This window comes from Rattus norvegicus, chromosome 11 (assembly GCF_021556685.1).
Source record: "Rattus norvegicus strain SHRSP/BbbUtx chromosome 11, alternate assembly SHRSP_T2T, whole genome shotgun sequence".
Taxonomy (NCBI): Eukaryota; Metazoa; Chordata; class Mammalia; order Rodentia; family Muridae; genus Rattus; species Rattus norvegicus.
In genome coordinates, this window is record NC_141544.1 from 66,266,104 (window position 1) to 66,280,094 (window position 13,991).

General features: G+C 44.8%; 1 protein-coding gene across 3 annotated transcripts; it reads right to left on the reverse strand.

Annotated features, from left to right (window-relative positions):
* Window positions 1-4,557: 4,557 nt before the first annotated feature.
* On the reverse strand, window positions 4,558-13,056 carry Dppa4 (developmental pluripotency associated 4). Of its 3 annotated transcripts, NM_001398885.1 has the most exons (7): window positions 12,964-13,056; window positions 10,654-10,771; window positions 9,401-9,567; window positions 9,246-9,296; window positions 7,413-7,707; window positions 5,909-6,104; window positions 4,558-5,102 (listed from the first exon to the last, which is right to left on the reverse strand). In NM_001398885.1, the coding sequence occupies exons 1-7, from the start codon at window positions 12,985-12,987 to the stop codon at window positions 5,069-5,071; spliced, it is 885 nt and encodes a 294-aa protein (NP_001385814.1). In that variant the 5' UTR covers window positions 12,988-13,056; the 3' UTR covers window positions 4,558-5,068. The 3 variants fall into 3 exon arrangements, with proteins under 3 accessions (NP_001385814.1, NP_001385813.1, NP_001385815.1); NM_001398884.1 differs by lacking the exon at window positions 9,246-9,296 and having other exon boundaries at window positions 9,506-9,567; NM_001398886.1 differs by lacking the exon at window positions 9,246-9,296.
* Window positions 13,057-13,991: the final 935 nt, after the last annotated feature.

The window sequence follows — 13,991 nt, forward strand, 5'->3', positions numbered from 1 at the left end:
GTCCATGAAGTAAATGGACAAAGATATCACATATAATGACCTAATAACTAGTTGGACTCTGCCCCCATGTCTACTTGTCATGAATCATGACACTCCTGGAACAACTAAACAATGTGTGCCAAGTTGGCTGCACTGAGCCCTTGGGGACTGAACATAGCCTGTGCATTCAACGAGCAAACACACACGGCCAGCCTTTCTAAAAGCCCCACGATCACTCAATGGTCACAAACCTCAAGGTCTTGTTGAGGGAGACCATGCAGGTTAGCCGCCATCAGCTCCAAGCGCTCTGGTTCACAGCTCCGAGGACATCTGTATCTTCCTCTCTCCTTGAAGCCTTAGTCTCAGGATTCCACCTCACCCACACACTGACCCCCAAAACCAAGACACTAGCATTCATGACTCGCTCAACTGGGAGAGGAAAACCTGCAGAGCTTTCCCAAATGACTACTTAATCATTCACCTTCCAGTTGCCATTAGCAAGTTTTCTGTGACACTTGAATGTACTCTTGAATACATATGTGTGGTATTAGGGAAAATTTCCCACTAGCTGAGGCTGGATTCAAGTTTCTATCCACCTGCTGCAGTTTAAGAGCTGGAATTACAGGTGTGCGCCACTGTTCTGAGCTTGAGATTTTAAATAACATACACATATTGTGCCTGTGTGTGTATGCCACAGTGAACTGGGAAGGGGAGAATTATTTATTGGAAATCAGTTTTCTCCTTCTACTATATATAGGTTCCAGGAACCGAACTTGGGGAATCAGGCACCTCTAGCTGTTTTATGTTCCTTGGTGTTTTGCCTGGATGTGTGTCTGTATAAGGGTGCCCTGAAACTGAAGTTACAGACAGGTGTGAGCCACCATGTGGGTGCTGAGAACTGAACTCAGGTTCTCTGAAAGAGCAGTCAGTGCTTTTAACCCCTGAGCCATCTCTCCTGCCCTCTACAAGTTTTAAATACTGATTCTTTAAGGCATTTACAATTCCTGTTGTTTGTTTTAAGGTAGGAAAAGGCGTTTGCAGTTGTTTTCAGTACTGGGAAATAAACTAACATGTACAGAGCATTAAATACAGGTCAGATCTCTGTTCTAGGAAGCGGACATGAGACTTGACAAGGTTGTGGATTCTGTCTTTAGCACCATGGGGGGAAAACGGCAGAGCTTCACGAGAAGCCGCACATGGGTGTGGCCCACAGGACAATCAGGAATCCAAGGTCCTTCTCCCAGATTACCCAACCTTATCTCAAACAAACAAGATTGCAATTTGGGACCTCAGGATAAAACAGTTCATCTTTTCATTCAGAGGAAGAAGTCAAACAATAACCTGAGGCAGTAAAAGTGTAAAGTGTCAGTGCAATTGGGTTCCAGGATTCTTGGAATGAGTCGTGGGGCACCAGGCTTGCATTAAAACATCTACCCACTGAGCCATCTCCAAGGCCTGTAAGTTTAAAACGAGTTGGTCACGCTGACATATCGAAGAAGGCATTCCAGGAAAAAGATAAGGCTCTCTGGTGGGGTTTACACAGAGTAAGAAATGGAAGGGCAGGGTTGCTAGAGGGGATGTCAGAGATAAGGGAGGAAGAAGGTAGAAAGGAAAGGCTTGAGGGTCATCTGGAGAGTTTTGGTTTTCCTCAAAGTGAAATGAGCTCTAGGAGACGTGATGACCTGACTCATTTCCAGCGGATCTTTTGTTCAGGTGAATGTTTTCCCAAGTCCCCCCCCCCCCACCACCAATTCTGGGCTGGTTAGATGGCTCAGTGGTTGAGAGCACTGACTGCTCTTCCAGAGGTCCCGAGTTCAAATCCCAGCAACCACATCAATCTGTAATGAGATCTGATGACCTCTTCTGGTGTCTCATGACAGCTACAGTGTATATAATAAATTTAAAAAATTTTTCCTGCTGGGTGCAATAGAGTAAACCTTTAATTCTAGCACGCGGGAGGCAGTGGAGAGTTCAAGGCCAGATTCATCTCCAGGACACCCTGTGCTACACAGGGAAATCTGCCTCACTCTCCTTCCCAACTCTTATCTATTAGGATACAACTGTAGATAATCTGTGCATCCCATTACTCAACGGTTAATGCTGCTTTTACTTTACAATTTCTCATGTGCTGTAGTGTATATATGGAGGTCACTAAAAAAACTTTGGGGACATGTCCTCTGTAAGTAGTCCTTGCTGTTCTGGAACTTGCTATGGAAACCAGGATGGGATTAAATACATGCATAGCCACAACTAGCCACTGAAAAACTCACATTGACTTTTCCCTTTTACTATGTGGGTGTTGGGGACCAAACTCAGGTAGTTAGACCTTGGTGACAGGTACTTTTACCTGACTATTTACCTCACTGGCCCCATGTTTTAAGATATTCTGTGTTATATATTCTATAACCATGCTAAGAATGTCATTGAACTTCTGACATTGTTAGTTCTGGGACTACAGGTGAGGGCCACTATAGTCCATTTACTGAGTGCTGATTTCACATAGGCCTTCAAGCACGCTAGACAGCACCTCACCAATGCGCTGCTACATCCTGAGCCCTTTCTCCGCAGTATCCTGACTGAGAAAAGTTTATTACTCCAGACTTTAGAGCTGGGTTATGACAGAAGCAGGAAGGCTGATGAGTTCACGATGGCCTGAGATAAGTTCAAGACTAGCCTAGGATCCAGTGAAACATCTCAAGATAAAGGATATGAGAGCGTGAGCTGGAGCTGGCTCAGTGGACTTGCTGCTTTTTCCCAGAGGCCCCAGCAGTTTGTTCTCAGTATCCATGCTCGGCAGTTTACAGCTACCTGTGTTGTAACTCTAGCTTCAGAGGATATGATGTTCTCTTCTCGCTTCTATGGCTATCTACACACACATGCACACATACATATAACTTAAATGGGCATGAAATATACAAACTTTTTTTGTGTGGCTTTGTGAGGTTTACATAGGGATATGGTGGTTTCCCAAGAATGAGACTCGATAATGGTAGTATGGTAGATCTTATACAAGAGGAGGTAAACAAGCTATTTGAATGGTGTGATGGTTATTATCAGTTATTAACTTCCTTCAGAAATTTGGGTTAATTTAAGAGTGTCAGAAACAGAAAAAAAAGGAGCCTACTAGGCTCACCTAGTAATTACCCTAACCACAGGTATAATCAGGACTGATTGCTTCTTCATGATTAGATTCACATTAAATCTTTTCTGGCAAAGCAATTATCAGTAATAACGCATGTCCCATTGTGTCACATTAGAGACACATTTTTTATTTATTTTTATTTATTTTTTTTTACCATTCCCACTAATGTGGCCTTATGCTTAAAGTAACTTGGGGGAAACCCACTGTTTGGTGGTTAGTGAGTGGTACTGGGGTTTGAATCTAGGCCCTCATGTATACTAAGGCTCTCATTTACTGTTCAGCCCTTTTCATTGAGACAATCTCACCATACTGACCCAGCTGGTCTTGTGTTGTGTGTAACCTAGGCAGGCCTTGAACACACATGACGTTCCTTTTGCTGGGACTTGGAGACTCTCATCACTAGTCCCAATTCACAATATAATTTTGACAACACTCCAACTGACAAAATATTTTCCTGGCATAATCTTGGATATCTAACTAAGTTGTAATATTAGAAAATTTTCACACCTTGGCTCACCATTCTCTCCCATTGGAACACAATCACACGTATGCACCCTTGTCAGGGAGGGCACAAGATTCTTCATGTCGACTCTCCACCAACAATGGTTTGGCAAGGCCTTATGACTGAGGTACCTACACTTGGAACTTTCCATGCCTTCTTAGAGGAAAAATGGAGGGCTTTCTAGTGATATCACATGTCATGATTCCTGGGGTTGGGGATTTAGCTCAGTGGTAGAGCGCTTGCCTAGCAAGCGCAAGGCCCTGGGTTCGGTCCCCAGCTCCGAAAAAAAGAAAAAAAAAAAAGAAAAAAAAAAAGAAAAACATGTCATGATTCCTACTGAAATCTACATGCAGGTATGCTGCACACACTTGTGGGCAGGAACCTAACTCTGGCTGGATTCTAACATCATTTGAAAAACCAATGCAAATCTTATCTCACTCCCCCAGGAACAGATCAGAACACTACCCGTCTGTCTGTTGTGGATTTCATCCAAGGTACTTGTAGTACTGATCACCAGCTCCTTGTCCTTTTCAGACAAGAGAGGGAGGCAGAAACAGGGTTGGCAGTTGAGTGTATGACATCAACTACAAACAGTAGGGGTCCATCAGGAGATGATAGAAGCCTAGCAATCTCACAGAAAGCTTCTGCCCTAACTTATACTCAATCCCCCGAGGGAACCAGCAAGCACCTTTCTGTTCCTTTATGGAATAACTGCATTGCTGGTACAGAGGATACAAAGTGGTTGGTGATGGTGGCCTTCATTCCCATCACACCCTGAGCACATGGTTGTAGCCTGGCTCTTCCTGGCTTGGGACAGAGCCCCACCCTACCTCTCTCTGTTCCAAGCATTGTTCCAAAGTCCTCTCACACAAGATGTCCAGAGAGGCAGAACGAACTCAGGGGAAAAGTAATCAATCAAACAGATAACAAAAACAAAAGCCACAAACCAGATTTGGTATAATATTTTACAACAGCAGAAAACAAACCCAAATACTGAGCACTAACATCACACTACAAACCAGGGAAGGGGACACGCAGAGGCTACAGGCACAAGCTAAGTCTTTACAGTTGACCACTGAACTGGCTGTGACCCCACTGTGCTGGTGACAGGACTAGCAACTGTTACATCTGGACATGTCATAGTCCTGCCCTAGGACTTACCTGCAGCAAACATAGAACACTTTACTTTCACACAAGAGAAAGAGGCCACTCCCAGTGTTCAGTCATCACAATGAGCAGAGGACCTTTTGGTGGCCTCCGTGGCTTTGTCTAAACTGCTTGTACTTAAGCATCAACTAACTTACAATATCCCATCACTCCTGGGTGAGATGGGCACCTTCAAAGGTGTGGGTTTCCATCAGTCTCAGTGTCAGCTGCAGTTCTGCTGATCACGCCACAAGAGTGAGTGATGCCAGTAGCCTGTCCAACCTTAAGAGATCCGTTCTTTATCCTTCAAGGCTCTTAGTTAAGATCTTGTTCCTAGAAAACAAATTTATCCATGGATTCATTCATTTACATATTTCTTCCTTCCCCACTTCAGCATCCCCTTGCCCCCCATCTGATGGAGTCTCAGGTAGATCAGGCTTGCCCTGAACTCCTAATAATCTATCCCAGTCTACACTACATTGAGTGCTGAGATTACAAATGGTCTGCTGAGAATACAAGTTAAGAGACCAGAACCAGGAAGGAGCTAAGATTTAAAAATAGGCAAGATCTGTTGGGAATGTATGCATGAACCTTTGAATTTGATCTCCACACTGCATAACCCAGGCCCCAGGGCACCATGTAATCCCATGCTCAGAAAGTGGAGACAGGACAGTGAGAACTTCAAGGCTGGCTTCAAATTGCTAAGTGGTGGCTGTGCATGATTTTCATCCCTGTACCAAGGAGGTAGAGGCAGGCTGTTGGTTGAGGTCAGCCTGATCTACAGAGCTTAGTTCCAAGACTGCCAGTTAGAGAAAAACAAAAACAAATGAAACCAAAATAACACCTCCCAGAAAATTAAAGGGTTTTCACAAAATAGGGTCTCAATATGATCTAGGTGAGCCTTGGTTCCTAGCCATCCCAAAAGTAGACAAAAACCTGTTAGTATGGCTTAATGCCAAGCAGGAGGCAGAGGCAGGCAGACTTTTTTTGCTTCAAGTTTGAGATCAGCACAATCTACATAGCAAGATCTGTAAATGCAGCTCCTTGGGAATATACTTACATGATTAAGGTAAGTAATATTCGACACAGCTAATTGAAATTAACCTTTCCCTCGGGCAGCACACACCCACAGCACTCACTTATGGACACACTTGGGGCACAGCATGTTATCCTCCAGGTGTGGGGGCGGAAATGTGCAGGCCGGAAGCAGGAAGAGGGCAATCGCTTTCCCTTTCTTATCGGGTACCCAGGCTTGTCCAGCATGGAACTGTAGTCGAACCCAACCACTTGAGGTTGCGGGAAGGCTTGTCCCATGCACCACACACCACATTTCCCCTGTGGAACCAAAGAGATTTAACATGAACACACCAGAGTTTCAGACTAGACTTGATGCTTCTCTGAAATGCCAGCCCTGAGGTAAGACTGGGAATCCAACCTTCATCTCAATCCATTTTGTTACCTACAGTGAATGTACACAAGAGACCCTCAGGGCTTTACTTTAGGGCTGTAGATATAGCTCTAATGGTAAGGAGTTTGCTTTAGACTGCTCTAGTGATCCTAACACATCACACGTACACCAAACAAACTCCCAGAAAACTGCTGGGGTGGGGGTGCTACATGATTTCAATCCCAGCACTAAGGAGGTACAGGCTGTCAGGTTGAGGTCAGCTTGATCTACAGAGCTTAGCTCCAGGACAGCCAGAGTTAGAGAAAAGAAACAAAAACAGACAAAAAAAAAAAAAAAAAAAAATCCTATAAAAAAATCCCAAACAAACAAAACCAAAAAGCACCTCCCAGCAAATTAAAGGGTTTTCATGAAATAGGATCTTATCACGAAACTATGGCGGCCCCACTAGTTACAAGATCCTGCTTCTGCCTCCCAAGTACTATGGTTGAGTCCTTTGCAAGAAGTGCTCAACCCCTAGCATCTTTCTCGCCCTAGGACCACCCATTATCATCAGGCTAAGCAGGATTTTCCTTCATGACATCTCTGCTATTCTTACAACAGGGGCTCTCTGAATTTTGAAAGTCTCATGTAGCCTGGGTTGAATTTAAACTGCCCATCCACCTACTCAGGCATTGGAATCAACATGTTTGAGTATGTGCTTGCTTTACTAAGAAGAAACTGTAATCAGTTACCCTCACCAACTTAACAGATGCCAAGAGAACCGAGTCTTCAGCCCTGTCCTTCAAATGAAAAATGTAAGAGGAAGAAAGAACACCAAGCACATCTTGCTTCTTGTGTGGGGAGTGAGTAATCTGAAGTTATTTTCAAAGTGTGACTTCCTGGATCAACGGCCTCATTATTTCCTGAGTAGCTGATGGAAATTCAAGGTAAAAGATCTTATGCCTGCCCTAAAGTCTAAGATGCGTTCTTGTCTCATGAGATGATTATGGTGCATACTCCATCACTCAGAGGCAGAGGCAGAAGGATCCATGAGGCCAGCTTCATCTACAGACAGATAGTTTTAGGAGAGCCAGGGATACACAAAGAAACACCACCTCAAAAAACCAAAGGTGATTCTTCTCAACACAAAGGAATACTAGGTCTCAGTCAGGCCCCACCCAAAATGGAACTCAGAAACAGTAGCATGGGCGAGGTCCAGGAATCACTGGTGGCTGTGACTCTAACCTCTGACTTACCATAGGTCTCCGATGTTGCATTGGAAGGCACTGCCTCCAACTTCTTAGCATTGGCTGCTATTCTGGCCCAAGATGCCAACACTGCCTCTGAGGCAGATGTAGTTACCACCGTGGTGCTGACTTCCTCATAGAGCACAGGAGGATCAACGAGAGCAGGTATCTGCTCCTCTGGTACAGTGACGATCTCCAGGGGAACTGTCACCTGAGACTCTTCCCCAGGTTCCGTCTTCATTTTTTTCCGAGGCATCTTCAACCTGGCCTCTTTGGCTGAGTCAGGAACATTCTTCAACTCGGGCTAGGGTTTTATAGATAATGGGAAACATTACGAGCTGACAGGTCAGCAGGTAAGACACTCATTGTGAAAGACCTGAATTCGCATCTCCATGATCCACACATAAAATGTTACATGAAGTGGCTCACATATATAAGTCTAATGCTCCTGTAATAGGATGGGAGGTGGAACCAGACACCCCTGGCCAACTAGTTTAGTATATCCATCAGCCACAGAGACTTGTCTTCAAACAAAGAAGGCAAGAACACCCAGTGTTGTCTCCTAACCTGCACAAACTCACTGTAGCACATGCACACCACTCACACATAGAAAGCTGTGAGCGAGGTGGGGGAACGAGATGACGCAGCAGTCACAAGCATTAACTACTTCTGTAGAAAATGCTTCTTCCACCACCTGAGTGGTATTTCACTATTATAACTCTAGATATGGAGAATTCCATGCCATCTTCTGGCCTGAGGGCACCAGGAGCCCATGTGGTATACATACATACATGAAAGCAACTCATACAACCTGAATTTAAAGAGAGAGAGACAGACAGAGAGAAGAGGGGAGAGGAAGAGAAAGCAGGGAGAGGAAGAAGGGAGAGGGAGGAGATCAGAAATGAGGCCTTGGAGGAAGTTTTCTGGTAAATGTATAGATTCAGTTAGAAAGAGTGAATACAAAAGATATAGCAAAGCTAGAGAAATTGCTCAGTGCAACAGCTGCCCAACGTGTGCAAGGCCATGGATCCAGTGCCCAGTACTTAGCGAGATAACCCAAGAGGATGATGGGAGTTAGAATACGCCACCCTCCCAAACAGCTTCTAAGTGTACTTCCCCTGAGCCCAGTGCGGCATGCCTGTGCCCTGTTACTCAGGAGGTGAAGGGATCCCTTGGCCTTAGTTCTTCAAGACTAGCCTAGAAAATATAGTATGTCTCAGTCTAAAAAACCAAAGCGCTGGCCAGGTACTCAGGGTGCAGAGGCAGGAAGTCTGCTATCAAGTTTCAGGCCAGCAAGGGCTACAGAGTAAAACCCCATCTCAGGCTAATTAACAAAAACAGGAGTCATCCAAGTACGGTGGCCACACCTGTAATCAATAAGACTTCGAGAAAGGACGGTCTTGAAGTTTTTAGGCCAGCCTAAGCTACATATAACCTCAAAACAAAACAAAAAAAAAAAAAAAAAAAACCAAACCAAACCAAAAACAAAAACAAAACAAAAAACCAAAAAACAACCCCCCCCCCAAAAAAAACAAAAAAAAAACCCAAAACGTGGTTGGGTAGGTTAGGGATTGTGCAGCCCAGTGGTAGAACATGCATTCCAGCACCAAAAATGCAAAGGACCCACCTTACTTCAATTCCTCAACTCCATTTCCCTCTGCCACTATCCCTTAAGGTGCAAGGTTACATGCGGGGCTTGGGAGGGCAGTGCATGCCTGCGATCTTACCAGTGGGAGGTAGGTGGACCTTGAGCTTGAAGTCATTTTATTTTCACAGGCTGACTCCAGGCTAGCCTGGGCTAATACTAAATAGTCTCAAAAAAATATATATATATATAGTTACCATTTGATCTGGGAAAGCCCTTGCAAGGAGTCGTTTATAAGCATCTAATTTCTAAGACAAAAAAAAAACAACAACAACAACAAAGTCGTTAGTGTAGTTCTGGCTGCCACACTCCCGCTCAGCCGCTCAGCCAGAGGCCCCCTCTGGGCCCCCACCTGGCCTTTGCTGCTCAGCTTCATCTCCTGGCACCAGGCCCGCAAAACGTCTCGGTGAATCAGGTTCACGGGGGGCAGATGCTGTGGAAAAGGAGGAACAGGTACCTTCCTACGAGCGTGCCCTGGAGTCTCAGGATCTTGTGCACTTTTCTCCTCTGGTTTACAACCTGAGGGACAAAAGGGATACAGTTAGGTAACAAGTTTTGCACACCTGTAGAGAATTCAATCCTGGCCTGGAGAGACGGCTCAGTGGTTAAGGGCACTGATTGCTCTTTTTCCAGAAGTCCTGAGTTCAGATCCCAGCAACCACATGGTGGCTCACAACCATCTATAATGGGATCTGATGCCCTCTTCTGGTGTGTGTGAAGACAGCTACAGTGTACTCACATACATAAAATCAATCAATCAATCAAGCAATCAATCAATCAAAGAATTTGCATCCCATAATCCCTTTTGGTTCTTTACCTATGTAGCAACCCTCTTATGTAGAGGTGTGTGAATGATCAACTAAAGACTATATAGACTGACTCCAGGGTAGAGAGTCGAAAGCCTGGACTCCTCAAATCCCAGTGTTCCTTGCTAAGCCTAAACAAATGCGCTAGGCCTGTTGTTCTGAGGAGTCTCCAACAAAGAATGAGTTAGGTACCATTCTAATCCAGGAGACTGACTAATGCCATAGATCTGAGCTGCTCAACACTTAGTGTTGCCTGGTGTTTTCACCACAGGAGAAAATGCACTGGCCTGCCCCAGCCATAGCAGCACTCTCACCTCTGTGCTTCACCCAGTTCCAATTCTGTAAGATGCCTAGAACAGATCACGGACAGACAGACAGACTGTAGAGATAGTAAGCACCGCTAGAGCTTATGCAGATACCACCCCTCCCGCCACGCACGCGCGCACACACGCACAGCTCTTCTCAAGACTGGGGTCATCCCCACTTAGTTTTAGGATAACAAGTGCAAACTGTTCTCGTTGCCTATTAGCCTCAAAGCACAGGGACTACCCGAGGTAAGTACGTCACGGGAGTTTAATAATGGTAAGAACTGGCTGTGGCAGCAGGAAGCACCTCACTTGACTGTGTTCTGTTGTTGTTTAATTGTTTGTTTTTAATGAGGTAAGAACCTAGCTAGATCTCAGACGAAGTGCAGAGCTAGCAAAAAGCAGAAATTACTCTCGTCCCCAACCCCTGTTTTTACACTTAAGGGAAACTTAAGTTTCTTAGACGATTAAGACTTGAGCATCTCCAGACTTACCGTCATCTTTCTCTGACTTTCTTTGTTTCTTCCCCGTTGCTTTAGTCTTTGCAGAAGACGTGCTCGGTTGGCTAGACATCTGGCATTCCACTTCTTCCCTTGGCTCCTCTGCACGCCCCTGTGGACAGGGGAGTGGGTTACAGAGTTGCCTGATGTCCTGAGACAGCATAGCCCTTCACTTGCTCTAAACTAACTCATATCTAAGGTCCCCAGGAGGTCAGCGCACGTGTTTACCAGTGTGCATTCTCATGGGACATCATTTGAATAACCAACCTGAGTTATAAAGTAGGGAAGCAATGGTCAGGGAAAGAGAGGGAGTCAAAACGAAAAGCAGGCTTAGCGCCACATGACTGTAACCCTAGTAGTGGCTAAAATCAGGGCCAGGCCAGCCCAGGCTTGTAGGGTTTTTCTCTACATAGCCTCCCTGGCTGTCCTGGAACACAGAAGTACCCCAGTCTTCTTCTTAGACCCACCCACTGTGGGACTATCTTAAAGGAAGGAAGAAAAACATTGCAGTAGCTGTAATCTTAGCACCTAGGCAGTGAATGCAGGTGTGGGGGGGTGGGGGTCACCAAGGGCCAACCTTTGGCTACAGGATAAAACAAATGAAATAGCTATGAACAAAGCAACAGAAGATAATGAAAACTACCCAAGAGTAGTTCCCTCTTTGGGGAAGAAAACCTTACTCTATCTTCTCATATCCCAAATATTTTCCCCCAGTCCTTGGTTCTAGGCTCACCCAAAGACTTTGTAGCCAGGGTGATGTACCAAAGACATTGTACCACTTCCATGGCTGACTTCCCTTCAGAGCCTCTCAGACATGGCCTAGGGACACTTTCCAATTGTGACAACAGCCTGGTGACATGTTAACACCGACCGATCTCTTCTTCAGTTCTTATACCTGACTCCCATCCAAGTCTTAATTCAAAGGTTATTTTGCCAAATCTCTATAAAATCTACCACATATTACCTCATTTCCACTTGTCAATTGATTCCATCTGATTTTAAACTCCACAAGAGTGGAGCCCCTTCCCCTTTTATTGCGGGCAATGGATAATAAATATTCTGCTTAATTAAGGGAACAGAGATTACAAAAACAAAACAAAAGCAACAACAACAAAACTAGAAACGATCCCTAAGCACAGAAAAAACAAACAGGCAAAAAAACCTAACAAGTATTAGGCCTCTTCTAGAAGATACAAGACTAAACACACTCCTTCCCTTTATATAATTTCCTAACTACTACTGTATTTTCAGGACCAAAAGTTTAAAGCTTATTAAGCTGGGTGGTCATGGCACATGCCTTTATCCGAGTTCGAGGCCAGCGTGGTCTACAAGAGTGACTTACAGGACAGCCAGGGCTACAGAGAAACCTTGTTTCAGAAAGAAACAAAATCAAACAAAAAAGCCAGGAGAGGTGGCATTGGGGAGGAAAACCAGCCCGGTTCACAGGACAAGTCCCAGGCCACCCAGGGCTACAGAGAAATCCTGTCTCCCAAAAAACAAAAAACAAAACAAAACAAAACAAAAACTCATTAAATAAATAAGTAAAAACACTAGGTCACTTCGCTGGAAAACCCAGATCTTTTCCAACCCCCACCTTCCCACCCCCCGCCCCCGCAAGAGTGGGAGTAAGTGACAAATTAACATTTGCCTGTTACTAGACACCTCGGTACTTTTTTATATCACAACAGGAACTAGCTTCAGAAGGACAATAAGACTTATATTCGCCTCTTTATAAACTACTCACTTTTGGACCTAACAAAATTTGTACACTAGAGAAAGCTGGAAACGGCTGGAAGGAGCCCTGGAAAGTGCTCAGGATTCTGGCTACTACAGTTAGTTAGGAACCAGCAGAGCCTGTCAGTCAGGTCTGTCTTCTCAAACCTCCTCAACTCTGAGGACCTTTGGATATAAACAAAAGGCCTAGAAGCCAGGTAACAGGCATTTCTGAGTTAAGCCCTCAGGTCTTCTCCCGGCCATTGGGGACTCCAGTTCCTTCCGAGGCTCGGTTCATATCCTGTTTTATCCTGTGACCATTTCCCTCCAGCTACCGCATTCTAAATTCCTTTCTGGCAAATCACAACCTCCTCTCCTAACACATCTACAACCAGGCCCGCGGGCCTCGTGCAAGGCCACGTCAGAGAGGGCGGGCGGAGCCACACACCTACCTACCTTAAAAAAAAAAAATTAAAGTGTAACAAATTGTAACGCTCCTTCTTTTCTTCCCCAAACAAGGCTGGGTATACTCCAAAAAAGAGGCCCTAGACTGACTAGTTTGGAAAGCCGACTTGTAAAAACAGGTCTCACCTTCTTGCTTCCAGACGGCTCCATCTTGAATTTAGATGAGACCTCCGAAAGAAAGTTCTCCTAGCTTCCAAATGACCTATGGCCTCCTTCGGCTTTTAAAAGTCTCCTCCTACTTCCTGTTGTCTTGAGGCCCTCTTCCGTTCCCCTCCCCTCCTGGTCCCACCCCCAACAAAATTGTGATGCTAAAGTCTGGTTTGTGGCTAATTTTAATAAAGCCGCTATTGTGTGGTTTGATTATTTTTGCTTTTTTCCTCTGAATTTCTTTTTTTCTTTTTCTTTTTGGAGGCAGGGTTGCCTGGCCTGAAATGCTTTATATACCTATGTTTATTGTACTGTCTGGGACTCGGGAATACAGAGATTTAAAGGAGCGAGCTGCCACGCCCTACTCCTGGCAACTGTAAATCTGGGAAATTTTAAACTGTAACTATTGCTGGGCGTGGTGGCGAATGCCTTTAATCCCAGCATTCGAGAGGCAGAGGCAGGTGGATCTCTCTGAGTTTTCTGGCCAGCCTGGCCTACATGGTGGGATTCTGTCTTTAAAAAAAAACAAAACCCAGCTCCGAAAAAAAAAAGAACCAAAAAAAAAAAAAAAAAAAATAGGAAAGGAGGGAGGGGGGGAGGGATCGAGGGAGGAAGGAAGGAAGGAAGGAACCTCTAAATATTGCTAAGGGAAAGTGAAGTTCCTAGAGAATTCTGAACAAGCTGTATAAGCAGATTGCAAATTTACCTAATGGAATTAGCAACCTGGACAGGAATGAAAACAACCCATTTCTTGTGACTCCAGAATTCTTTTACTATAAGACCACAGGGGGGTTGTATTGTTTCTGTGGTTTTGGGCTCTCGCAGGACTTTGTTTCTGCATACTAATCAGTCTACCACTGAGCTACAATCCCAGCCCACAAAATTACAACTTTTGTAAATCCTCCCCATCCAACCCTCCTTTTTTTTTTTTTTTTTTTTTTTTTTAAGTTCTCCATAATAGAAGTCCCTAGGGACCCAGAGCACTCTGAGATTTTCCTGTCTCTGAC

Bases quoted from the DNA above. Each gene is read 5' to 3' on its own strand.
- Dppa4 (NM_001398885.1), bottom strand. From the start codon at position 12,987: ATGGAGCCGTCTGGAAGCAAGAAG. The intron at 9,297-9,400 runs GTGGGGGCCCAG...TTTTTGTCTTAG, and splicing joins AGCTGAGCAGCAAAGGCCAG to AAATTAGATGCTTATAAACG. The intron at 6,105-7,412 runs GTAAGTCAGAGG...TTGGTTCCACAG, and splicing joins TGCAACATCGGAGACCTATG to GGGAAATGTGGTGTGTGGTG.